The sequence below is a fragment of the Malus sylvestris genome, chromosome 7 (genome assembly GCF_916048215.2).
Source record: "Malus sylvestris chromosome 7, drMalSylv7.2, whole genome shotgun sequence".
Taxonomy (NCBI): domain Eukaryota; kingdom Viridiplantae; phylum Streptophyta; class Magnoliopsida; order Rosales; family Rosaceae; genus Malus; species Malus sylvestris.
In genome coordinates, this window is record NC_062266.1 from 19,977,245 (window position 1) to 20,004,338 (window position 27,094).

The window sequence follows — 27,094 nt, forward strand, 5'->3', positions numbered from 1 at the left end:
TATACCCCCTCAAAAGTTGCCATTCTGCGGCAATCTAGCAAAATCAAAGAAGAAAGACAAGGGCAAAATTGGAACAAAAGGTAAAAAATGCAGAAAATAATTTTATAATGACTTACTAGCTCCAGATCGCCCATCCTTTCCTCTTTATTCTAACCCAGGAAGCAACGGACGCATCTTCGTCATCATCAGCAACAAGATTAAAAGAGTCAAACTCCTCGACCCTTGTTCAGTTCATCCCAATTTTCTCTCTCTACAACTTTCTCTCTCTAAAACCCATATCCTTCCTCTTGGAATCTCAAACCTTTCAGAGCCACGCCTCTGCAATCCCAAATCTTTTTCATTATTTTATTATACAGTTTTGTCCCTAAGTCTTCGCCTTTTTTACACCCATTGCCATAAAAACCCTAGCCTCACTTGCTGCTGGAAAACCCAATTCGCGAAGCTCCCGCAATACCTCTCCCGTGTGGAAATTGGTATTTTGTTCGAAACCCTAGCTGCAATTTATGGTGCTTTTGGTGTTAGATTCGATGATTCGGAATGCGAATTTGTTTCAGTACCGTTTGGAACTTAGCTCGGATTTAGGGTTCTTTGAAATTCTTTGGCTCAATAGCAGATTTAGGGTTGTATTAGTGCTTAGGTTTGGTATTGTTAATATTACTTTGTTTTGAAAATTGTTGCGTTTCTTTTTTGGGCACATAACCGATTGAGCTTGCAGTTTAAATATTTGAAATTTCTAATGTGTTTTAGATAAAGAATTGCAGATCGAATTGTTTGGGTTAAGTTCTGTTGCTTTTTTTGCCATGTTGAAAATTGGGACTTATTATTTACGTATATGTGTAATGTGAAAAATATGAACTTTATGAAACTGGGTTGCGAATTACGAGGCCAAAGATTTTATTAGCTGCTCTACGAATCTAACGTTTCATTCATTATATCAAGTTTGGCAACTTTAAGCAAATGCGCATCTCATTTTAGGTTCGAATACTCCTAAATGAACTTACTATTCATCGAGAGAAAATCAAAACTTTAGGCATTTCTTAGATATGTTTTGCCTGAACATGCGTGTGTAAAATTCTATATGTTAGTTGCTTTAGTAGAGGTGGTGTTTTTTTTCTTCATATTGGAACTCCAAACTATTTCATGATTTATATTGGAGGGAGCAAAGTTTCACGGAGCTGTAAATACCCGATAATTGTAAATTTTAGTGCCAGAAGCTTTAGAAGTCAAATTTTCAACATTATTTGTAGGATTAGGTTTACAATAGACTGTAATAACTAATCAGCAACAAATAGATTCTGTACTTGAATCACACTTTTCGAATCATCCATCTTCATTGTAACTTGTTTCTAAGAACTAAACTTCTTTTGCGCCATACTCCATCTGTCCCGTCTATATATAAATTGTGCCTTGAAGTTCATACATTATGCATACCATGCGATTCATCATAGGGTCTGAAAGAGTATGTCATGTTTACAAGAAGAGAGTTTTGCCTTGAAGGAATGTCAATTTGCATTATGTAGCTTATGACTGATAATATATGCATACATTATACTCATGAGGTGAATCCTTATGTAGCTTATGACTGATAATATTTGCATATGTTACACTCATGAAGTGAATCCTTATGTAGCTTATGACTGATAATATTTTCATATGTTACACTCATGAAGTGAATCCTTGCGGGTTGCATCCATTATCATCTCAAATTTGTATTTCTTCATTAAACTAATGTAACTGTACTTTCTTCTGGTGATGGCTTTCATCGGAATTAACGGGGGAACTGGGTTGCATCCATTATCATCTCAAATTTGTATTTCTTCATTAAACTAATGTAACTGTACTTTCTTCTGGTGATGGCTTTCATCAGAATTAACGGGGGAACCATGATTTAACTTAGTGGTCTAGCTTGGCAGCTTCTTGTAGCAGTTCGATGCTGGGGACAGTATGCCGATGATAGTTGGGAGAAATGCAAAGGTATCCTCCCACTGGCTGCACTAGTGCAGTTAACAACACAACAATAGGTGGGACATCAGGGAGGGATTCTACCCGAGCTGAATCGGCTGCATTGCCTAACTTACCTCTAGCTTCTAGGTAAATGTGCTCCACAAATATGGTGCATTACATTCTCTTTCATGGAAAAAAGTCTTGTTTTAGGTCATACTGTAATTTTAATTTCAATGGTATTTATTGTCTAGCTTTTCTATTTTTTTAATGAATAGTGTGTTTCTCATAAAAATTTAAATGATATTTATTACGTCATCATTTATTGGCTAGTTTGGCTCAAAATTTTGCAACTTCTAACATTTCCAATATTATATTTTCTCTATAATGGATGTATAACTTAGGTTTTTCTTATACGGAGTTACTCAATCTTTTGATTATTGATAAGTTGACTGTTTCCTTGTTATAAAATTTGGTGACCTGTTTTCAACTATGCAGGCGCACATCGCAGTTAAACCCTTACAAATTGAAGTGTGATAAAGACCCTTTGAATACCCGGTAATGTTCACAAAGATTAGTGCCCTTTTCTTGAAATATCTGTAAAGAAGAGACTTTATGTGCTGTTACAGTCTCGAGTTCCTTTTTTTATTTTATTATAATACTTACTTAAATGAAACAGGTTGCAGGAGTTTTTTACTGCTGGATATGCTAACTTATATGTTATTTTTAAAATGTTATGTTTATTTTATTTTTATATTTTTTGTTCATAAATTTATGTCTGCTGATTGTGGTTCTCAGTTATAAGTCATTTCCATTTTATTTAATCTCAGACTTGGGCCACCTGACTTTCACCCCCAAACGCCAAATTGCCCAGAGGAGACTCTTACCAAGGAATACGTGCAAGCTGGATACAGAGAGACTGTTGAAGGAATTGAGGTACAATTTTATATTCTACTAATTGGTTGAAATATATCAAGATGCTCTTAATTCTTAAGAAAGACTACCTATCTGAAAACCCACTATAGTTCTCTCTTCACAAAAACCCACCAAAGTTGATTCCTTATAACCATTTGTGAGCATCCTTCTACACTTCTTCGAAGAGTCATTTTTTGTCTTTTTCAATTTATAAGCATTTATGCTGCATATTTTAATGCTGAAGGCCATTTTTATATGGTCTGCTCGTATTGGATAACAATAATTATTGTTACTATTAATCTTGTTACGGTATTTTGTGATTCAAAATTTTGTGGGTCCAAACACATGGGTGTTTATGATGACTTTGCTTGCCAAATTTTCCAGGAATCTAGAGAGGTTTCTCTGAGTCAGGCTCAAGCTTTTAGCAAGCTTCTTGTCTTCAGGTGCAAAGAGGTACTCACTTAGTTTGGAAAGTTGTGTGGGCTATATCTATTTTGATAGTGATTTTGTCTACCACTTTCTTTGGTTTCATGTATTTTTCAATACTAGTAGATTATATGATATTTTGGGTTGTCTTAATTTCCAGGCAATCAAAAAACGTTTTAGGGCTATCAATGAATCCCGGGCTCAAAAGAGGAAGGTAGTTTATCCTGGCTCAGCTGTTTTTTTTTTTTTTTTTTGTTTAGGAAATTTCTTCTGCCGCAGAAATGCATATTGCCATATGCTTTTGCATTAAAGTGGTTTGGGGGTATGACTGATGTCACATTATGGACTGCTGTATGTTTATTTTTTTTTGCATGGCAGGCTGGTCAAGTGTACGGTGTTCCTCTTGTTGATTCATTGTTGTCAAAGCCAGGTGTTTTTCCTGAACAAAAGCCCTGTGGTGAAGAGTTGCGAAAAAAATGGATTGAGGTATGCCTTTTCTTTTCTTAAATACATAGTTGCTTCTAATAAATGTTAACCTTATTTTTGTATAGAAAGATTAAAGGCATATACCGTGCACTCCTTTCTAATTGCGCACTTTTGCTTGAGAAACTTTGAAATATAGAAATAGCTAGTAGCTATTACCCATTTGGTTACACTGTCAACTTATGCAAATAAGAAGCATTGTGATATGGTGACTTGGTTCTTGCCAAACATCTTAATGTCTTGCTGAGGGCAGCAAAATGAGGGCCACAGTTTTTATTATCTATACCCAATCAACTTGTCAAATGTATTTAAACACAATGGTTCATCAAAATGATGACAACCTAGTATGGCCACATAGCGGTGAGAATTTGATAAGGATGAAGAGGTATCCCCCAAAAACAAGTGGAGGGTCTCCCGGTCTCCCATGAAATACTAAGTTGGTTTTGTTGTTGAATTCCATGACTCGATAAGTCTTTCTATTTATTCTTGTTTATAATCTGATTATAATATATTCTCATTTGCTTCCAGGGTCTGTCACAACAACACAAGCGCTTGCGTTCATTGGCTGATCATGTCCCTCATGGGTATAGGAAAAGATCTTTGTTTGAAGTTCTTACAAGGAATAATGTTCCATTGCTGAGAGCAACTTGGTTTATTAAAGTAACTTATCTTAATCAGGTGGGTATTCCCGCACAATCATAACTGAACTGGGTTTTGATCATAACCTGTTTGCCAATACTTTTCATATTGGAAAGTAGCTGACACTGCACCATATTATTTCTGTATTTTCTGCAGGTCAGGCCAGGTTCTACCAGTTTATCATCTGGGACATCTGATAAACTTCAGTTGTCCCGCACAGAGCTTTGGACAAAAGATATTATTGAGTATCTGCAGTACCTTCTCGATGAGTTATTCTCGAGAAATAAATCTCATTCCAGTTCAAACAACAGAGATAGATCACCACAAACTTTATATACTGCGTCACTGCCACTAAGGAGTGATCCAGCATCAGCAGTCCTTGATGGTGAGGAGCCTTCCGTACATTTCAAGTGGTGGTATGTTGTGCGGCTTCTGCAATGGCATCATGCCGAGGGGCTGCTTCTTCCTACACTCATCATTGAGTGGGTTCTAAGTCAACTACAGGTATTACATTTTTATGTGTTTATTTTTTTTAAACACTATTTACTGATGTTTAAGTTATCTTAGTATGCCTCTTATATTCATATTCGTTCACTTGCAGGATAAAGAATTGCTTGAGATTATGCAGTTGTTTTTGCCTATTATTTATGGTGTTCTGGAAACTGTTGTTTTATCTCAAACATATGTGCGCAATCTTGTGAGAGTAGCTGTTCGTTTCATTGCCGAACCTTCTCAAGGTGGATCAGATCTTGTAGATAACTCCCGTAGGGGGTACATAGTGTCTTCTTTGGTTGAGATGCTTCGCTATTTAATACTTGCTGTGCCTGATACGTTTGTAGCTTTGGATTGCTTTCCTCTACCATCCTCTGTAGTTTCCTATGTTTCAAAAGATGGATTACCAAAGATATCTGAGGATGCAAGAAAGATTAAAAATGTTTCAGCAGAAGTTGCTTCTGCAGTAAGAAGCAAAGTTTTTGATACTCAATATCAGTCCCTGGCTTTTGATCGTATTGTTTCATCTATTCAGAAATGTGCTGAAAATCTTGCAAAGGCTGCAAGGCCTAGCTATCCAGGTCATAGTATAGCTAAAGCTGTACAGGCCCTAGATAGATCTCTTGTGCAGGGAGATGTTCGAGGGGCTTATAGATTTCTGTTTGAAGATCCTTGTGATGGAGTTGCAAGTGAAAGTTGGATTGCAGGAGTTAGTCCATGTTTACGAACTTCATTGAAGTGGATTGGGACTGCAAACTTGTCATTTGTTTGCTCTGTATTTTTCCTCTGTGAGTGGGCAACATGTGATTTCAGGGATTTTAGGACTGCCCCACCTTGTGAGCTGAAATTTACTGGCAGAAAGGATTTCTCTCAGGTATTTGTTGTTACTAGGCTTTTGAAGCTAAAGATAAGAGATTTGCAAAGTTCACCTCATCGTAAGAATGACAGCGTCCTTGGAGTCAGTAGTGTTGCAAAAGGTTCTACCCAGCAGAACAATTTTCCTGTCAGCAGAGTTTCCTTGGGAAATTCCTGTGAGGTTAAACCAAAAAATGTTGATCAAAGAAGTATGAAATCGTCAAATATATTCGAGAGCCCTGGTCCTTTACACGATATCATAGTGTGTTGGATTGATCAACATGAAGCAGGCAAAGGAGAAGGTTTGAAGCGCCTTCAACTACTTCTAATTGAACTTATCCGGTGTGGTATTTTTAATCCTCATGCTTATGTTAGGCAGCTGATAGTTAGTGGGATTATGGATATGAATGGACTGGTGGTTGAAGTAGACCGGCGGAAGAGGCATTTTCGTATCTTGAAGCTGTTGCCTGGGCTCTTTATGCGTGATGCTTTGGAAGAAGCAGGGATTGCCGAAGGGCCACAACTTTCAGAGGCCATGAACTTCTACATAACCGAGCGCCGCCTAATACTTCGTGGGCTTCTCTCTGATCAAAATAAAAATGTGTCTGTTCTGAAGCAAAAGAATTATCCAATTCCTGGAAAAGATGGTGGTTTGCCAGTAAAAGTGGCCAGTAAAAGTGGCAAGACTGATGCTGATGTCGAAGAACTAAAGGAAGCAATATCAGTTCTTTTGCAACTGCCAAATAGTTCATCCTCAACAACGGATACAGGGCTTGATGAATCCCACGGGAGTGTTAAGAGGCCTTTTGGGTCAATCTATAACAAGATGGATCTGGGAGAAGGCACCCCTGGGTGTGAAGAATGCAGAAGAGCAAAGAGGCAAAAAGTGAGTGGCGAAAGGAGCTCATGCATCCAAGGAAAATTTTCAATTCCTTCAGATGATGAAGATACCTGGTGGATGAGGAAGAGACCTAAGTCCTTGGAGCCATTGAAGGTTGATCCACCTGTTAAATCAACCAAACAGGTCTCTAGGAACCGGCAGAAGATAGTTCGTAAAACTCAAAGTCTAGCTCAACTTGCAGCTGCTAGGATTGAAGGTAGCCAGGGAGCATCTACAAGTCATGTCTGCAATAATAAAGTAAGCTGTCCACATCATAAAAGTGGAGTTGAGGGGGAAACCCCGAAGTCTATAGATCCAACCAAAATGAACCATGGTGGGGATATTGTTTCAATTGGAAAAGCTTTAAAGCGGCTGCAATTTGTAGAGAAGAGGACAATTACGGTTTGGATAATGACTGTTATCAGGCAGCTTGTTGAAGAGACTGAAAAGACCATTGCGAAGGTTGGCCAATTTGGTAGGACTTTCACATCTGTTGATGATAGGAGCTCCATGCGGTGGAAGCTTGGTGAAGATGAACTTTCTGCTGCACTGTATTTGATGGATGTTTCAAATGATTTAGTTTCAGCAGTCAAGTTTCTCCTTTGGTTGCTGCCAAAGGTTAGTGGCCCTAGTTCTACAATCCATAGTGGTAGGAACATTATGCTGTTGCCCAGAAATGCTGAAAATCAAGTGTGTGAATTGGGGGAGGCATTTCTGGTATCATCACTCCGAAGGTGCATTCTCAATCTTTATATCCTGTAAATTTTATACACAATGTTGAGATAAGTCTGTTTCTCTTCTCTGATTGCAGATTTACTTATCCTTCCCTCTTGTCATTTTTCTCTTTAAAAATGACTTTTATTGTGCAGGCATGAGGTTCACCTTTTGATTTTCTTGGAAGTAGATAGAATAAGTGAAATGAAGTTAAAATCTTGAGAGCTTATTGTACAAACCACATTCAAATAAGTTTAGCCCCCTTTTTTAAAATTTTTTTAATAGCAAGTGTAAGACAGTCGGAATAATTTGCTTTCTTCTTTCCAACTAAAATTAGTACACTTGTTCTTATAGTATTTGTAACCTTGGACCTGAATTGAAGTTGTTTAGAAACATACACTTATCAATCCTGTATGAAATAGTTTTCATGACAGCAAATACTCCCATCTTTGGAAGCTGTTTGTTCAAATTTTAAAAAATTACATGTACTTATATCATCATCAACATCAACATCCTTGTCTAATACTTTCTAGTAGTATGTGCCCCCTCAAATTTCCCCTCTTATCTGCTTGTCACTTGACGTAAACACTTTCCTTAAGCATTCTACTTTAGATTCTGTTTTGTCTCCTAACAATGGATTTGGTTCAGGTATGAGAACATAATTATTGCTACAGATCTTATTCCAGAAGTCTTGTCTGTTACAATGCATCGTGCTTCAGCCGTAGTGGCATCTAATGGAAGAGTTTCAGGTTCAGCTGCCTTAGCATACAGTCGGTATTTATTGAAGCGATACAGCAATGTAGCTAGTGTCATTGAATGGGAAAAGAGTTTCAAGCCAACATGCGATAAGAGACTTCTTTCTGAACTTGAGTCTGGACAGTCGGTAGATGGGGAGTTGGGGTTTCCGCTTGGTGTTCCAGCCGGAGTCGAAGATCTTGATGATTTTTTCCGCCAAAAGATTAGTGGGGTCCGGTTATCCAGGGTGGGTTTAAACATGAAAGAAATAGTGCAACGAAATGTGAATGTTGATGATGCCTTTCAGTACTTTTTTGGGAAAGAGAGAAAGCTCTTTGCTGCTGGTGCTCCTAAAGGCCCTCCTGTTGATAAATGGGACGATGGATATCAGATATCTCAAAAAGTAATTACAGAACTGATGGACTGCATTAGGCAAACTGGTGGTGCTGCTCAAGAAGGGGATCCATCTTTGGTGTCTTCTGCCATTTCTGCTATTGTGGGTAATGTAGGGCTAACTATAGCAAAGGTTCCAGATTTTAGAGCAGGGGGTAGCTATTCAACCTTTCCATCTGCCACTGATTCCTTGAACTTTGCTAGGCGTATTTTGCGTATCCATATAAGTTGCCTATGCCTCCTTAAGGAAGCTCTTGGAGAGCGCCAAACCCGTGTGTTTGAGGTAGCTCTTGCGACAGAAGCTTGTTCTGCTCTTGCTGGGGTTTTTGCTCCTGGAAAGGCCCCTCGAAATCAATATCACTCCTCCCCTGAATCCCATGATTCCAACACTAATATGTCTAATGACATTTTGAATAGTAAAGTAGTTCTTGGGAGGACTACAAAAGTTGCAGCTGCTGTTTCTGCACTAGTCATCGGGGCGGTTGTTCAAGGAGTTACTAGCTTGGAGAGATTGGTGACTGTATTCAGGTTAAAGGAAAGGTTGGATGTAATTCAATTTGTAAGGAGTAGTAGATCCAACTCTAATGGCAATGCTCGTTCTGCTGGGGCATTTAAGGGTGATAACTCGCTTGAAGTTTATGTGCATTGGTTTAGACTTCTCATTGGAAACTGCAGAACGGTCTCTGATGGATTGGTTGTGGAACTCTTGGGTGAACCCTCTGTAATAGCTCTTTCGAGGTTGCAGCGTATACTCCCTCTTGATTTAGTTTTTCCACCTGCTTTTTCAATATTTGCTTTTGTTATGTGGCGGCCATTCCTTCTTAGCACTAGCTTTGCAGCCCGGGATGATTTTAACCAATCATATCAATCTTTAACAACAGCTATAGGTGATGCTATAAAGCACTCTCCTTTTCGTGATGTGTGTTTGAGAGATAGTCAGGGTTTCTATGATCTTGTAGCTGCAGATGGTAGTGATGCTGAATTTGCAGCCATGCTAGAGTTAAATGGTTCAGACATGCATAAAAAATCCGAGGCTTTTATTCCATTACGTGCAAGGCTTTTTCTAAATGCCATAATGGATTGTAAGATGCCACACTCTTCATTTACACAGGTTGAAGCAAATCAGGTCTCTGGACATGGTGAGTCTAAAGTCCAATTTGCAGAGCGTGAAACAAAGCTTGTAGATAAGCTTGTACATATTTTAGATACCCTGCAACCTGCGAAATTTCATTGGCAGTGGGTAGAGCTTAGGCTCCTTTTGAATGAACAAGCCCTCATTGAAAAACTTAAAGACACTCAAGATGTGTCTTTAGTGGATGCCATTCGGTCGTCATTGCCTAGTCCTGAAAAGGTTGCTGCCTCCGAGAATGAGAAATATTTCATTGAGATCATCCTTACAAGGTTATTAGTCAGACCTGATGCTGCACCCCTTTTCTCGGATGTGGTTCATCTTTTTGGGAGATCACTAGCAGATTCTATGTTGTTGCAGGTCAAATGGTTCCTGGGTGGCTCAGATGTTCTTTATGGACGAAAAACCATTAGACAACGTCTTCTTAATATTGCTGAAAGTAAGGGTCTCTCAATTAAGACCCAATTTTGGAAGCCGTGGGGATGGTGTAGTTATGATGCTGATCCTGTGACAAACAGGGGAGATAAGAGAAAGTTTGAAGTCACCTCCCTTGAAGAGGGTGAGATGGTTGAAGAGGGAACAGACTTGAAAAAGTATGGGAAAGGGGCCACTCAAACATTGGACATTAAAAGCTACAATGTCACTCAGCAGCATGTGACAGAGAGGGCTCTCATTGAATTACTTCTTCCATGTATAGATCAAAGTTCTGATGAGTCACGCAATACATTTGCAAACGATTTGATCAAGCAGTTGGGTAGTATTGAGCAACAAGTTAGTCCAGTTACTCGTGGGACAAATAAGCAAGCAGGACCAACTCCTTCTGGAGTTGAAGGTCCTACAAGCAAAGGAAATAGCCGCAAAGGTATAAGGGGTGGCAGTCCTGGATTAGCTAGGCGTGCAGCAGGAGCAGCTGATTCTGGTCCACCGTCCCCTGCAGCTTTGCGAGCTTCTGTGTCACTTCGGTTGCAGTTGCTCTTAAGATTGCTTCCTATCATTTGCACAGACAGGTAATTGTACAATCTTTTTATGGTGAAGTCTTGAATTGTAATTTTGTTTCCATGAGCATGTGCCTGTTTGTCTTGGTTAGCAGTTGCCTCCCAGGCTGCTGATTGTTTCCATATTAGGGTCACTGAAGCGTGATTATTTGATTACCTTGTTCATCCAATTGTGATTTGAGGGGCAGCTATGGTGTTGCAAGACTTGCTTCTTGAATATCTATTCGGTTCCTTTTTCTTGCTTATGCAGTCTCAATTTCTTTTTCTAAACAATCTAGTTCGACTGCGTATTTAATAACCTGTTTTTTTGATACATTTTGTCTTTTGTAATCGTGTAAGGATGTAAACAGATGTGAATTATGAGTATATTGATGCTTGTATAGGATGCATCAGGTAGTAAAGAAACTGAAATTTCTGTAAGGATGATTATCAGGAGGATAATTTGAGAGCTTTTCTCTTTATGTTCTCTATGCATAGAAATGTTGTAGGGTAAAAGACACTTCAACCCCATAAAACTTGGTACCAAGTTAGCTAAGAGTTTGCTTGTGATGCAATATCCTCTTGACATTCATTAATGATTTCAGTTTGTACTTTATCCTTCAAGAATCCAACTATAACTAAGTAAGAAAGATCTGAAATGAAAAAATACATTTGTTGTTCTATATAGTTAAAAGCAAGAAATTTCCTTTCTTATGCCATTTATAATTTTCTATCACTAAAATATTTGGTGTATTCTCAGGCTCTTCAGTTGCCCCGACTGTTGTAATTTTTGTTATTTTAGCCTAGATATACATGCCTTTTGTAAGATGAAGTTCTTGCTTGGTTTAGTGTAACCTTTTCAACATTTGTATGCGGTATGTGTTGTGATGGTTTTCTCATGATTAGATAATGCTGAATATGTTCACCAGATAGACTAATTTAAACATGTTGGATCTGTCAGGGAGCCATCTGGCCGGAACATGAGGCATGGGCTTGCCTCTGTAGTACTACGTCTTCTAGGAAACCGAGTTGTGTACGAGGGTGCAGACCTATGCTTCAATATCATGCAGAGTACTTTCTCTAAGAGGGATGCAGAGTCTTCAACAGAAGCTGCCTCTGCAGCTTTTGCAGAATTGTCAAATGAAAGTCTCTTTGACCAATTATTGTTCGTTCTGCATGGGCTGTTAAGCAGTTGCCAGCCAAGTTGGTTGAGGTATACTAAGTCAACGATTGAGGGGGGGAAAGATTTAGCTGCATTTGATCGTGAACTGGCAGATAATTTGCAGGTTTGGTCTTCTGTAACCTTCTTCATATCCTCACCCCTACCATGTCCTACAAAAAATAAAAATAGGAAAGAAAAGAAAAGAAGGGAGGGAAGGCAAAGTTTTAAAGTGCTTCTCTTTTGGAAGTAGTAGTGGTATGTTATGAGCTACGTTACAAACTTCTTGTAAGCTTTATTGAACTTACTCTGCACTCCAAGAAAGGAAAAAGAAAGTGCCAAAGTTCTACCACTATATAGAGTGGGTACCGTCAGTTTCAATTTTAGTTTTCATTGTTTCAAAGTCCTTCCCCACTCCCCTCTTTTGAAGTTATGTCAAGTGATGTATATGGCATTATAAGTTTGCATTCCATGAACCTTACTGCATGAATATAGCTGTGTTGGGATTTTCAACAAAATTAATTAAATTAAAAAATATCTGTTTATGTATTGCGTGTCTAGTTGAGTGTTAGTACACTTTTGCCATTGTCTTTTCATTAGTTAATATTGATTTAAGAATTTCAGTTTAGGTAATTGGTTTTCTACCTGTCTTATGTGTACTTGTGAATGCAGAAGGACTTAGATCGTATGCAACTTCCTGAAATTATTCGCTGGCGTATCCAAACTGCAATGCCAGTGGTTATCCCTTCTGTTCAGCGCCTTGTCTCTTGCCAACCACCACCTGTTCCAGATACTGCTTTGGCCGTTCTTCAACCCAGCATATCGGTTTCTGGGTTGCATGCTGGAAGCTCACACCCACCTCAAAGAAATCAGGCTCCTCTGGCGCGGACAGTAACTAACATACCAGGGAAATTTAAACCATTGCCATCACAGGATTATGATATGGATATTGACCCATGGACACTGCTGGAAGATGGTGCAGGTTCAGGCCCATCTTCAAGTAGCAGTGCTTTGATAGGCAGTGCGGACCATGGCAATCTTCGAGCATCTAGCTGGCTCAAGGGGGCAGTGAGGGTGAGACGAAAGGATCTCACATACATTGGTGCTGTGGATGATGACAGCTGAGTTCGAAAGAAAATTTTGTTGTTGATTTTGTCTGGAATGAGAACCCCCTCAGCAGGTAACTTAATGTTTACATTCGCTGTGCATAATTGGTATCAGTATCACCGTGTTGTATGGGTCCATTTCTTTGATGATGGAGAATCTGTTGAGAGGGAATTTTTTGGGGGGGGACGCACAGGGTCCTTTTGGAAGAAATTTGGAGATGTTCTTATTCAGCCCATACAACCGGATCTTGTGGCTGCTTGACTACTAACCCTTCGATCACCCCCCATCCAACTGTGCACCTCCGCATGCTGCTCAGAGGTCTGTTGTATATATAGATGATTTGTTCACTTTACCAATTGATCTGAGTAAGATATCTGCAGAATGATATTTAGCTGTTCTTTTTTCCCCTTATAATCAATCTCTACGTTCTCTCTCTCTCTCTCTCTCTCCCCCACCTCCACATGTACACACAAACGTGTGCCTGCACAAACAAAAAACTCACTTGCATATTACATATTTCCATGTTTATATTGTCTATTGATTATTATACACATTTACATTTATTATATTGTCTGAAAATGGTCCTTTCCCTGTGTGTTGTCGTTGAAGATGGATATGATTTGTTAAATATAATCAAAGAAACAAGGAAATACTGGTAGATGCTAGCAGTGGAAGGGAGAGCACTGCAGTATCAGAAAAACAACCTCACCTGCTGTAGTTTATCGGTCTTGTAGCACTTAATAAGCTTTAGGAATGGTTGAAGCCTCATTTGGATGTCTTGTCCATGTTTAATCTGGTCAGATTGAAAAACAAAGTAGCTTATAGTTTACTTGGGATTTTCAGGAAGTTTGATTCTTCAATTTCAGTTGGTAGTGACTATGCATCGAATTCACGTTCTCTTTCTACTTTATTTAGTTAGTCATCCCAACAGCTGAGACTTATTTTATAGCGGCGTATTTTTCCAGCATTGTCGTTGGTATTATTGGATGGATGTTGTGGGTTTCGTTGTGATGAACGCTTAGTCTGTGCCGTGTATTCTATTCGTATATGTAATGGTGATTTCCTACAGGGATCTCTGCTTGCAAGTTCAAGGTTGCAATGGTGCTGTAGTATTTTTTGTGTATGCTATTTTGACATGATCTTTACTACTTCCCAACGAAAATTACTTTTGCGGTTGAATTTGTTACAATTGCAAGTATAAAGCGTTAATTGTGCGATGCTGCTGTCAATCTTGTGAACGAAATGTTATCGGATTTCTTTTCTTGATATGGTAGAAATGGTTTCGCGGTCTAGCTCTGTCTCCGATAATCTTATTGGAAAGAGTCTCCATCCACGGTTCATGTCCGCTGCCGAGTTTTCTCCCGGCAGGAATATGTAAAAGTCCTCGTAACCGGGGCAGCACCCAAGACTCCGGTTCGTTTCTTTTTTGTGTTTCATTGCAAGCTTCATGAAATGGAGGATTTGTTTTACTGGATGCCAATGTACTAAAAAATAGCTTAAAATACAAGTAAATAAGCAGCCAACGTTAAATTGTTTCAAAATTCGTTGATTCAAGCCGTAGATTTGATAAGAATGGTTGAACTCGGTTGCATCGTGGTCTCTCTATTTGTCTTGGTTTCTCACGGATCTCTCGACACAAATTACATCGTCAATCCAAGCAACAATGTTGAATGCCAAACTCTCCAACACTCTCGAGTAGCTCTCCAGTACTGATTGCCCCACATCCTGCAAAACCCGCCGATAAGAAACACTTCGATTAATTAGTCAAAATTTTACCCGTGCTCCAAGTGATGGCGTTTTACTCGTTTTCTGACGAGATATTTTCATGTTATCTGTCCCGTTTGGTGAACTAATTTGAAGTCCGTCGACTATGTTTTGTGTGATTTAAATGGATTTATTGACAGTGTGAGTGCTTACCTTATTGCATTGGATTTTGCAAGTATCCAAGGATGTCTGAGAGAGCTCAGGATATCTCTGCTTCAGACACAACAGCAAACACTCGGCTCTCTCCGCCAAAACATGATTCTTGTCGTTCCTGTCTGTTTCCGACATTAGATCTTTTACCATGGTCCATGAAGATTTTGAGTTGCTCATGCACGCTTTACGTCTCCACGTGTACATCGAAGCTTCGACCCTGTCTGCAAGATCAAGTGCTTCGTGTTCAGTTGCTATGTTGAGGCAGTCCAGAAGGTGGTCTGGAGAGAACTTGTCTGTGGTGCACATGTAGCGGTATATGGAGTCTCCAAGACAAGCTCTTCCACTCTGAGAAACAAATTGTTTTGTACAAGAGGAGAAAAGCCAAGTTAGATATAACCTACTACTTTACACGTAACAAAACGAACTAGGGTAGAAGAAGAAGTGATTTCCGCACACTTGTTTTCTCATATGCGTACTCGTATTGATTTTTGACTTTTAAATTGAATGAATCAAAGGGAAATTAGGAGATCAAAAACAAAGAGGGGCGGACAAAAGGATAAAAGAGTGCAGAAATTATTTCCCTAGCTTTCTAGCATTAATTGGATGATATTCTTCCAATATTACTCTTATAGAATTAAATATTGACACACCAACTTCAAGTCAAAAAGGTTTCATGTTCAAATTTGGGGTGTCGCCTGATCAACAAAAGAATCGAAATACCTTCTTCTGTTTTGACAATGTAATTTGATTTTCGGACTCAACGCATCACCCGAAATTTGTGGGACTTGCATTTTATTTTTCGTGTGAACATGCACGCCCCCATTTTAATTGTTCGTTTCAGACCCCGAAAATCTCAGGCGCGTCCTTGTGTCTGAGGAGTCTAGGGGTTTTCGAAACCATAACAATATTTATGTTAGTTGATTGAGGACTTTACCTTTGGAAGAGTTGACATGTATGAGTCTGGGATTTCCATCTCAGCAAGAATACTGCTATTGATTGCCATGGCTGCTTTGTGGATTTGATTAGAACTGTCACGTTTGTGTTTCAAATGTTTCCTTGCCTTCTCAGAGAGGCCTCCCGGAGGAACACATGGAACCGGCAACCACCATTTCTCCTCATTCCGCTGAACAACCACCCTTCTAAATGATCCTGTACGCGTTGAATTGGATGACATGCTCCCTTTTTCTGCATACCAGAATTCGGTATCCTGGAAACTATCAAGTACTTCCTGCCAAAAGAAAAAATTCACGTACTTTCAGGGCTTGATTGAATAACCAAGGGTTTAAATAATATGCCATTTTTTAGTGCACAAGGCAAGTCTTACAATAAGCATTGCGTCAAGCTTTTGCAAAGCTGGAAGGTTGATATAAAGATCAGATCTTGGCCTGCTTTTCATGAACTGAAAAACCAATAAACTTTATGTTAAAAACAGGCAAAGATAGCAGACTCTAATCGAACAAAAGACGGGTTTTCAACAACCACCTCCACTTCTGTCCCATCTTGTAAGTTTTGTGATATGGGGATAAGTTCTACGATGTAATCACAAACTGATAGAAGACAGTTCATCTCCCTCTTCCACATGGCTTTCTTCTCAGGATTCAGTGGCTCCAGCCTCAAGTTTTGTCCAAACACAGTGGCTGCGGAATATCCCAAAAGTTGACCCGTTGAAATTGAAATCGACAAATCAACATGTTTACTTCATAATCATATGCATCTTCAAAATTTGAAGATAGAGAAATTTACCGTAGAGGTTGGTTATCGAATTTGATATTGTGACCGCGGTGCACACACCTTTCCCACTTCCTGACATGTCTTCACCCAACAAGAGCTTTGCAAATCGTTCTTTCATCATCTCAAGCTCTGCCAATTTCATACAGAGTTACTTATTACTGCTTTTAAATTGTTATTTCCAGCGGGAAGTGATTTCCGCACACGTTTTTACTCCTTCTGCAGACCTCTCTTTATTTCCGTTTCCTCCGATTTATTCAATCCAAAGGCCATAAAAAAGGAAGGTGCGCAGAAATCATTTCCTTATTTATAAACAAAACTATTGAAACCTACCTGAATCAACTGCGTCGTCATCTTGAAGTGTTTCATCAGAGGCATTCTTGTTATGCAGCTTCATTCCAAGTCTGGTAAGAGACGCCTGGTTGGATTTTACATTTGGGTAGAACCAAGGAGAAGCTTCACCAGAGTAGCTGCTGTCATCCACAGACTCAGAGAAAACCGAGGTCTCTGAATTTGTCCGGCGGTACATAAAAGAATCACCACTTGTTGAAGTTTCCGCAAGCGAATGATCAGTTTGATCCACAGAAGAAGGTGAAGGCTGGTAACCCAGATCATATTGTTCATCATAACTTGGTGAATTGTCCATTGCAGCTCTAAAACTTGTGGTCTAAGTCTAAAATCTCAAAAACCTGCAAATACAAGTCATTTAACGAAAGTTACAATTTGGGTTTGTGGTAGGATTCAAAATCCAAAAAAGAAACCTGGGAATTGGTTTATATTCTACAATTTAGATTCAGAAAGACAAATCTATGAACACAAACAAACAAAAAGAAGAAAAAAGTACGAATTTTTTTATGCTTTGAAGAAAAAGCAAAAGAGGTTTGTCATGCGTTTTTTTCATCAGAGGACCAAAATGAATTATTGACTGATATACAGCTAAAACTAAAAGCAAAAAAGCAATCTTGGAGGGATTTTTTAGGCGTGAAAAACCAACTGAAAACTGAAAATTATTTAAAAGCAAACGGTCGATTGAAAAAAGCAAATGGTATATTGTAACAGTCTTTATTTTTACCTTTTAATGCATGGAATTTGAATTTGAACTGTTGAAGTTGGCCGACAACCGTTTGAAGTCGTTCCCTCCTGATCTTCAAACACTTTTGTCTTCTCTTTCTAAAAGAAGAGATTTCCCAGAAATGAACAATGTAACATTTTTGCCGTCCGATCGTCGAGTTCTTGAGTGATGAATTAAACAGCAAAAACCAGAAGAAAAAATGGTTGAATTTCAGACAGGTGGACAGCACCTTAGTTGGACATGAACGTAAGGGGCAGGGTTATATATATGAATCTGAATATATGAAATATAATACAAACTTTAGAAGGGAAAAAATAATAATTTGGAAACAGTTTGGCAGGTTAAGTTGAAAACTAAATTGTAATTTTAATAAGGAAATCTTTATGTATGTTAACATTTGTATTGACTAATCAATATTCCCTTGTGATATAGAACCAAAAATAAATAAAAATATTCATATGATGTGTGGTTATGATGCGTTTTTGAATCACAAGTAGCCACATTTATGGGTCACATTTGTTAATTGTGCTCAATTATCTCCATCAACTCCCCATCAACCTTAATCAACTTCCGTCATGCCATAATCACCTCCATCTGCCTTGTTTTTAGTTATTTGATTTTTATTCTTGTAATTTCCATTTTATTGACATTTACTTGTATAAATTGGTGATTTATTCGGTGTATAATACTTATTTATCATAAGAGGTTTGTGATTCATACTTTTTTTTTTAATATTAATATACATTAAAGGGAGGCAGAGGGTTTGAACTCAAGATGTAGTGAGATGAAGAGGAAAGCCCTATCTTCCTAAACAATCCATTACTTACTTGTGACTCGTTGATTATCATAGCATTTTCCATTACACACCTAAGGTTCGATTCCTCCCCTCCATTATCGTTGGTGGGGAAAAAAAGAAGAAAAAAGAACACTACTTATGACTTAAGACCAAAAATATAAAATAAAAAGTAAAATAGAACATGGGGATCTCAGTTGCATGTTTGTGAATTTAATATGAAATATATTAGTTAGCCTGGTCGGAGGTTAGATTAGAAAGCATGTGTACAACTTTTTATTAAGCCCTTCCTAACTTTATATTATTGGACCACCCGAAAAACTAAAGACTTGAATATTTAAAGCAAAATTCAGCTTCCGAAAAGTGTTGTATAGACGTGCCTCCCATATATCCATTTGTTGCAGAACTTTGTTACAACTTGGTCTTCATTCAATTAAACAGAATTTATTGATCATTACATATAATTCAATTAAAATATTGTATGAAAGTATGGTTTATTCTATTCTCTTTTGATTTAAGAATTGAAGGATTTTTTTATTGGGTGAGTTCAAATCAAAGAAAGTTTTTTGGTCCATCTCATTTTCTTTTTATTCATTTTTCTTTTCTATGAATAATAACATATTTATAATAATAAAATACTAAAAAACTCAATTTATTAATAACTCAATCAAAATAAATAAAATACAATTATCCTCAAAAACAAAATGTTTGTTATGCTTAATATATTAATGCTTCGTGCTTTGGACGCATGATAAGGTTGACAATAATTATACTTAAGGAGGTCAAACAATCCCCCCCCCTTAATTAATCAATGCATGAATTTGACTCTCTATGTGTTGATCTTGTACTCTTGTTGCCTGCATTGTTGCCTTTGTACTTGGAACCAGTAAGGCCTCGTTTGGCAGCTCGGACTGTACTGACTATTTCTGTCGGATAGGATAAATAGTCACTGGATAGTACTGACTAAATTAGTCGGACGTTTGATGCAGTATCGGACTAATTACCGTATTATTTATACTGTGTTTGGTTTTATACCGGATATGATAAAAAAAAGAAAAATAATGATAGAATAATCCACAAAGGGCACTGCCTTTAATTTTTCGTTCATCTTCGGCATAAAACCCTTTTTGGTTGATCTTCTGCAGACAACATGGATCTGTTAAAGGTATGTTTTACGACAAATTGAGGCACTGTGAAGGTGCGGCTTCAAGTGAAGACGAAGGTCCAGCCATGTCGACAAGGATTTACTGAGCTTTTGGCTCTTGAAGTTTTCCGGGAATCGATGAGATCTGCGATTCCGGCGAAATGGCAGTTGCAGGTCGTTGGGTTTCAGATCTTGTTAACCAAATCTATTAATTGGATTTCCAACACTCAGTAATTTCACAGAATTTTATAGAAATTATGGAGTTCTAAAACTTATTTTGAAGGGATCTATAACTTCCCCAATAATTTAGGGCAGAGCAGAGCAAAGTAGAAGAAGAACGACGACGGATGAACAATGACAACAAGAATGAGTCTTGCGAACGATGTGAGAGAGAAGAACGCGACGAGTAAGGGACAGAGAGGGAGAGAGCGAGCTTTGTTTCTCACCCGACTAATAATCCTTAGGTTTTAGGGAGGATAAATTAACAGGTGTGTACCGTATAAATCATGTGGGGCCGATATAATTAATCCGGGTGCTATTTAGTACGTAACAACGCCAAACACTCGGGCCCGTATTATTTATCCTATCCGATTCTTTATACGGGCTGCCAAACATATTTATAATAATAAAATACTAAAAAACTCAATTTATTAATAACTCAATCAAAATAAATAAAATACAATTATCCTCAAAAACAAAATGTTTGTTATGCTTAATATATTAATGCTTCGTGCTTTGGACGCATGATAAGGTTGACAATAATTATACTTAAGGAGGTCAAACAATTCCCCCCCCTTAATTAATCAATGCATGAATTTGACTCTCTATGTGTTGATCTTGTACTCTTGTTGCCTGCATTGTTGCCTTTGTACTTGGAACCAGTAAATGAGCTATACATTCATATGCTTGTAGCGCTCAAGTGTTGTTCGGCCTACTCCGCGATATAATCTCATGATATTCGAATCGTTTTATGATTGTTGACCCTAAAAACTACCAAACCTACGTGGCGCGCAGGTCGAGTAATCTATGAGCTAACTACGTCCTTCGGTTGTGTGCGGGGCGTGCCAACTTATCGGCCGAGCTCGGCTGAGGAGTAAAATATGCTGATGTTGTGTTGAGTGCGCGGCCGACTTCTGCGTCTTGCGATTGAGACCGAGGAAGGAACACGTCTCGGCCTCTTGGGTTCTCGAACCTGAAGACAAGGCTAATATTCTTACAAAGTTCACAAATCGTCGTTGTCGGATTCAGTCACAGTGATGGTATTCGTCAGAATAAACTCACGCCGAATCGACACCAAAGTGTAAGGGCACAAATACTCAAAGCGGATATATGTTTTAACAATAAACGTGGTTCGGCCGTCGGAATGCCGAACTCTAAATCTCACTTGAGAGTATCCAATCATAAACTAACTCGGTGTGCAACTGCAGAGCCTAATAAACTGTAACACCTCACTTCGCCGAGCAAGCTAATGAGATGACCTCGACCAATAAGGATTCGGAAATCCTTTTTGATCGAGACTTGGATAGATAACCAGTCACCCTCGACGCTGTGCTATCTATGCCGACTGAAGATGCTGCGAGACCGGCTGGTTCTATGGTGACAGTGTTATCTATGCCGACTGAAGATATCACTGGTTGCCTTCACAATGCTGTTTATCAAAACTTAAGGTGTGTCGGCGAAAAAAGAAAAGGAAAAATCTCAAGGTTGTCGAGAGAATTTGCGCAGGGCAGTTGTGTGTTGAATTGAAGGGGATTGTTTCGATGTCTTTTCTCCCTATTTATAGCAGTCAACCTGTATTGAATCCTATTCATTCCTGGATTAGAACTCCTTCTCATAATCCATCTTTATCTCGACTAATCCTATTCCTACTAGGACTTTAAACACAACTCATTATCAAATCGTGTTCAATCTCAACATCCTGATCCCGTCGAGACTCCCTCTCATAACAGGATTCGTCCACATTCCTTTTTCCAATAGGATATGATCCACTTCGAGCGCTCGGCCCATGGGCTGAATAACTTATGGGCTGAGGATGAATCTATCCTCGGCTTATCCCATTCTGGGTCAAAACAGATCTAACTCGGCCCAAAACAGTATTTTTGGGCCCAAACAATGATTTATTTGAGAGTTTGTTGTTAGAACCTAGCCTTCTGAGGAAGCCAAGAGTAGGAGTTGCCAAAGGGGGGAGAGGAAAGAGAAGCACTAATGTTTTTCCTCCTCCCCTTCCTCTTTTCATTTTCTAGTCGAGTGTGGTGAATAGTAGTCCATTTTTGTTGACTTAGTCTTTATCTAAGTGAGTTTTAATATCACTTTCTTTTTTGTTTCTTTTATACTCTTGATCCTTCTCTCAAAATTCTTCCACTCAATTTTATAATTTTCTCTTCTAAATCTAATGTCACCCTGCTTATGAAGTTGGATGTAATCCGCCTCTTGTTCTACAGTTACTCACTGACCAAATTTGTATGGTTTGATGGTGGCGCATGTTCAGGCTGTGATTCTCATTGTTACAACCTGTACCTTAAAATAATGTATTTTATTTTCAAACTATGTGAGATGACAATTTTCCCTTGAGTGGGTGTTTTGAGTAATTTTTTAGTCTTGACTCAAAATTCAATTTCTTATACTTTTTAAGGTCTTCCTAACTATATTCATGTATGTGAATGTGAAATCGAAACGAAACCCTGATGACGTAATTGTAAAATTTTTAACTTTGGAGGGTAGACTCATAATTTAACTTTAAATATTTTTAGAGGTGTGATATCTACTCACACTTTTTTACTTCTCACACACATTTCTAATTTTCGGCTGTCAGATCGGATGAATTGAAGACAATCAACAGACAAAAATTAACAAGGGTGTGTGAGAAGTAAAATATCCACGCAGCCCTATTTTTAAAGTGGGATTATACCCACTCTCGGTCCCTTTCTTCCCCTAACTGATGTTTCTGGACTGTTGGCATGTGTTTGTAGCGAAAATCAAGTCAGAGAGGCTTTGTAAATCTTACATGTGTTCTCACTGTGTTGCCCAGTTCCCGGCAAGCTAGTTCGAAGGGAAGTTGGCAAATCCAAGGTGGATTCAGTCTCCCATTGTCCTAAACGGTATTAGGTGAGCTCCAAGGTATTTTAACTACGTTTTATGTAATTTTGGAGAAAAAAAATGTGTTGAAATCAAGCTCAGGGGAAGCCTTGACCTTTATCTTCATTTTCTGCAATTTCTGGCTATATTCCGGCAATGACAGGAGAGGTCAACGGTAGGATTAATAGTGACGTTAGCAAATCCATTAGACTTAGGCCTGGTTTGGTACTGAGGTGATTCTGAAAAAAACTGGTATAAAAAAAAGCTGGGAGCTGTTTTTGTGTTTGGTAAACATTCAGCTTCAGCTTTTTTTCACAGTTTTGGGTGAAAAAAAGCCAAAAACAAGAAGCTGCAAAACCTAGCTTTGAAAAATCGATTTTTTTTCACATCTGTTTTACATAAAAGTTTACCAAACACTATAATACTGATTTTTTTTTTCAAAAGCACTTTTACAAAAAAGTTTACCAAACACTCTGCTACTTTATTTCACAGCTGCTTATTCTTATAGCACAGCAGAAACAACTTTTTTCCAAAGCACAGCAATACCAAACCAGCCCTTAATGGAATCTTCTAACGGTAGAGATATATTCCGATATCCCTTTAAACATTTTATGACAACTAGCGCGTGGTACTGGCGACAACGAGTGTGGCGTCTACTCGTCGAACCGTAATGGCAAGTACAGCAGCTATCCCATGGTGGCGCGATTTCCCAGCGATGACACTGCCGCGGAGGCTCGCGGTGGCGTGTGGCCAGAGAATGGCAACAGGGGTAGGACTTGAGACCTATCATAGGGATTTTTGGTGTTCTGAATCACGTGGCGCCCTCCGTTTGAAAATTCGATGTTTAAATAGTAGTTTTAGACAATTTTCCATAGAATGTCTTTAAAGCTTATTTTTAGCTTTATTCACATGCTTATTAGAGGTTAAAAAGGATTAGACAAAGAGCCTAATAAGGAAGGACTCTCTACTTACCTGTGAGTGAATCCTTTCGAAAACTTGACATTTTAAATTATTATTATATATGTTGATGCATATTACTATTATTGATAGTCTTTGAGGAGACTTATATCTAAATGATATCTTGAGACTATTGGTGATTTATTTTCACCACATGGTCATCCCACATGTATAGCAGCTACGACCGTAGGTTTATTTCAAGTACTTATATTTCTAGTACAGGCTAGATTCGCTAGCACACGCTAGTCATCGATCAGGTAGATGTCATTTCACCTGCTTGCTATACATTTGATTTACTTTGATTGTGTGAATGTAAATACTTTCTTTGATAAGATGAGTGATGTAATATGAATCTGATCATTGTTATGGTAGTATTATAAGTATGTAGTTTTTGACTATATAAGTGATTTCAAAATGGGGGTTATTACTTTGAAATAATCTTTAACTAGATAAACTTGATCCACTTACCCTTTGTTTTCGACTTCTTAGGATGTAGCAGGAATAAAGAAAACTTCGACAGTGACGAGTGGGCATGGCAGTGAGGTGTTCATGAACATACTTTCGATTATGCATGGCATTGCACTACTTTGTGTTTATTGTTGTATGAAACTACCATCAGTTCTGGAGTGATGTGATAATAATGGGATTGTATCCCTGAACATTTCCCCAGTTGGGGAGGTTGATTAGGAACACTTTGTAGTTGCTTTTGTTAATGAAAAATGAACTATTTGGTTCAAACTCTTTCACATCATAATTATCTTACTATGACTTTCGTTATTAAGTTGGCTTGTGACTTCATCTCATGATGGGGCCATATGGTCAATATAGTGGTGGCTAGCACATCATGGCCTCATAACTTGTGTTATTAAGATCAGGGTGTGTCACTCATGATTTAGAATTTTTAGTTTTTTAGTAGGTGTTTTTGGGTAGTGTAGGTTTGGCAAAAGATTGGGCTTACTTTTCATGATGTGGGTTTTTTATTTGTTAGTTCGGCTTTTGTATATGTTAGATTTCAATATGATCCTCTTTGGATTCTTTTGGTGAGGATTATAGAGATTCGTGAATCGTATTTGTTTATCATGCGATTAGTTTTTGTCAAGTACTGTTTGTGTTTAATTTTAAATAAAAATTTTAAATAATTTCTGACCGCACGTGTACGATGAACGAACAAAATTAAGGGATTTCTAGTATCCTCACAAAGAGAATCCAGCGAAGATCCGGATTCTGTTAGATTTGCTCATTCGTTTGTATCTGTTTTTTTAAATGTCATATATAGTAGAGATGGAGTGGTCTATTATGATACAACTCGTACTTTCGTTGATCATTGTCTGTGCATAGCCTCCATTATAGCAGTTACTATTGGCTTCTTTTATAGTTTCTTTTAATAGTAGACGCTGTTTGTATTCAAAGAATGTTTCTTCACTAGCTTTATTTGATGGTTTTACGTGCAAAATCTATCATGCGGTGCGTTATGAATTGAATGAATTTCTAATTGTCAGGATGGAAGTTCTTTTGATTTTGGATTGTGACTTGTGTTCCTAAACTGCTTCTAGTGCTTGTCAAGCCCACATATCCACCAGTATGGTGACTATTACGTTCCCCAAGTTGACCTTATTTTTTGCTTTTAAGTCCTTTTGATTTGAAGACTCCACAAATTTAATCCATGATGCATTCTTTTAAGTTCGCAAATTTTATTAACCTTATATTTAAGCCGCTATTGTTTTACCTAAAAAAATGTAATCTTTTATATAAAAATTCTCCCAAATGTAACATGCATTTTTTGCCATTTAATTATGATTTAGGTTTCAAGTGTATGTAAATCTCTATGTATAGTTTCTTAATCTTGACGATGTATCATACGTTAAGTTATCAAAATAACAATTATCACATAAGTTACATCTAGTGATATATTACTTAAATATTGTATTGGCAGAATTGTTTTAAGTGTGAAGAGATTGCATTGTTTCGTCATTTTCTTTTCTTAATAAAAAACAAACAATGAATCTTATTTTTTTTTTTTTTGAAGTGATAACGTGCCAATATAAAGAAAAAGAATACTGATTTCCATACATAGTTCACCTTTACCAGACTAAAAAAAGAAAGCATGATACTCATGATTAAGACCCTGTGATTCCCTAATTATGCTTCTACTTACTTTTAGAACCCGTTCTATGACAAAACAAAAACCTCCACCATAAAATTCTCCATAAGTTGGCAATGCTCCTACAGATTGATCCTCTTGGTTTAATTGTGTCCTCTGCGGAGAATTCCCTTGTCTCTACCACCTGCCTTTCTTTCTGCATATTTAGTATACAGTCATCATGCAACATGTTTGGCATTGAAAAATAAAAAATTTGACTTATAAACTTGAGAAATGTTCTCTTGTTGGTACAATCTAACATGTTACATTGCTAGACTGAAACATAATTCTGAGTTGTTAAATCTAGTTTCAATGCGTGATTATATTGAATTCATTAAGCACAAAATGTAAGTATATACGTACATTTGCAGTAAATCGGAATCCAATCCTTATCTCTCCTTTATAGGTGTCATCTTCAAGCACCACATTGTATGGAAGTGGTTTTAATTCAATGAAACCGCTGTCCCTTCCCACAGTAACTATACCACCAAGATGAATCCTGCATAGCAGAAATTAAAGCTAATTATTGGGACGAAGAGAAATATTAATGTTTATCAGAAAATGAGATTTATGAAAAGCATGTACATAATTTAGGTAAAAAAAGAGAGATAATTAGGCATTTAAGTACATGGTTTCACCAACAAATCCCGCATCTGTGAATAATTCAGTGTCCATAATTCTGAGTTTGAGATGAGTCAGCTTCTTCCAATTTGACAAGGGAAATTTAAACGTGATTTTTTCATTCCAGCTAACCTTTTCATCTTCACCTGCATGCATCACACAACCCATTTAATCAATTAGCCAAAGGATGGTATATATATGTGTGTGTGTGCATATATATGCTATATATACATGCATATGTCTCCAAATGGGAGTCCAGATCTGGAGAGGAAACAAATTTAAGACATACCTGATGACTGTTTGCTTCTATATTCTTGATTTCCACACTTTATGATCACGTAGTAGGATGGTCTACCTGTAACAGTAATTGAGTGCAATGTGACTAATGAGATAAATAATATTCAAGAAATTAATTCGAAAAGCAAAAAAAAAAAAAAAAAAGTACGAAAAATAGGACATCATTGTATAAATATTGAGGTTCTTTTAAATTTTGACATAGATTTTCAGGTACACATTGTTTTGATCTATAGTAAAAATAAGTGAGATCCACTTTTGTGTGATAAGTCCCTCCTGAATTTTACTAGATCTTAGCACGTACTAAACATAAAGGGAAATTGCTCCTTTCAAGAAGGGTGAAGGGGTTAAATTTGGATTTAATCATATAACCATAGCTTACCAAGAAGATTTGTGTGCCTAATGCCTTCAGCATCAACAAGAAGCACTTCAAGGGTTCCTACTTTCATGTATGGCTGCATGTTGGCATTCACTCACATTTCACAGAAGGTACCTGTATATGCATGGTATA

General features: G+C 37.8%; 3 protein-coding genes across 5 annotated transcripts; 1 reads left to right on the forward strand and 2 right to left on the reverse strand.

Annotated features, from left to right (window-relative positions):
- Window positions 1-124: 124 nt before the first annotated feature.
- LOC126627682 (mediator of RNA polymerase II transcription subunit 12-like) lies at window positions 125-13,277 on the forward strand. Of its 3 annotated transcripts, none has more exons than XM_050297193.1 (13): window positions 125-473; window positions 1,868-2,091; window positions 2,440-2,499; window positions 2,772-2,877; window positions 3,241-3,309; window positions 3,443-3,496; window positions 3,661-3,768; window positions 4,294-4,443; window positions 4,561-4,908; window positions 5,006-7,365; window positions 7,994-10,609; window positions 11,538-11,862; window positions 12,408-13,277. In XM_050297193.1, the coding sequence occupies exons 2-13, from the start codon at window positions 1,967-1,969 to the stop codon at window positions 12,858-12,860; spliced, it is 6,774 nt and encodes a 2,257-aa protein (XP_050153150.1). In that variant the 5' UTR covers window positions 125-473; window positions 1,868-1,966; the 3' UTR covers window positions 12,861-13,277. The 3 variants fall into 3 exon arrangements, with proteins under 3 accessions (XP_050153150.1, XP_050153151.1, XP_050153152.1); XM_050297194.1 differs by having other exon boundaries at window positions 1,906-2,091; XM_050297195.1 differs by having other exon boundaries at window positions 1,914-2,091.
- A 1,023-nt stretch (window positions 13,278-14,300) lies between these two features.
- On the reverse strand, window positions 14,301-17,799 carry LOC126627686 (rop guanine nucleotide exchange factor 2-like). Its single transcript, XM_050297198.1, has 8 exons — window positions 17,560-17,799; window positions 16,821-17,176; window positions 16,503-16,619; window positions 16,242-16,396; window positions 16,084-16,158; window positions 15,694-15,987; window positions 14,760-15,104; window positions 14,301-14,567 (listed from the first exon to the last, which is right to left on the reverse strand). The coding sequence occupies exons 2-8, from the start codon at window positions 17,131-17,133 to the stop codon at window positions 14,445-14,447; spliced, it is 1,422 nt and encodes a 473-aa protein (XP_050153155.1). The 5' UTR covers window positions 17,134-17,176; window positions 17,560-17,799; the 3' UTR covers window positions 14,301-14,444.
- A 1,797-nt stretch (window positions 17,800-19,596) lies between these two features.
- LOC126630155 (elicitor-responsive protein 3) lies at window positions 19,597-27,032 on the reverse strand. The gene is made up of 5 exons (XM_050300285.1): window positions 26,966-27,032; window positions 26,579-26,644; window positions 26,297-26,435; window positions 26,032-26,167; window positions 19,597-19,701 (listed from the first exon to the last, which is right to left on the reverse strand). Exons 1-5 carry the CDS (start codon window positions 27,030-27,032, stop codon window positions 19,597-19,599), a joined length of 513 nt encoding a protein of 170 aa, XP_050156242.1.
- Window positions 27,033-27,094: the final 62 nt, after the last annotated feature.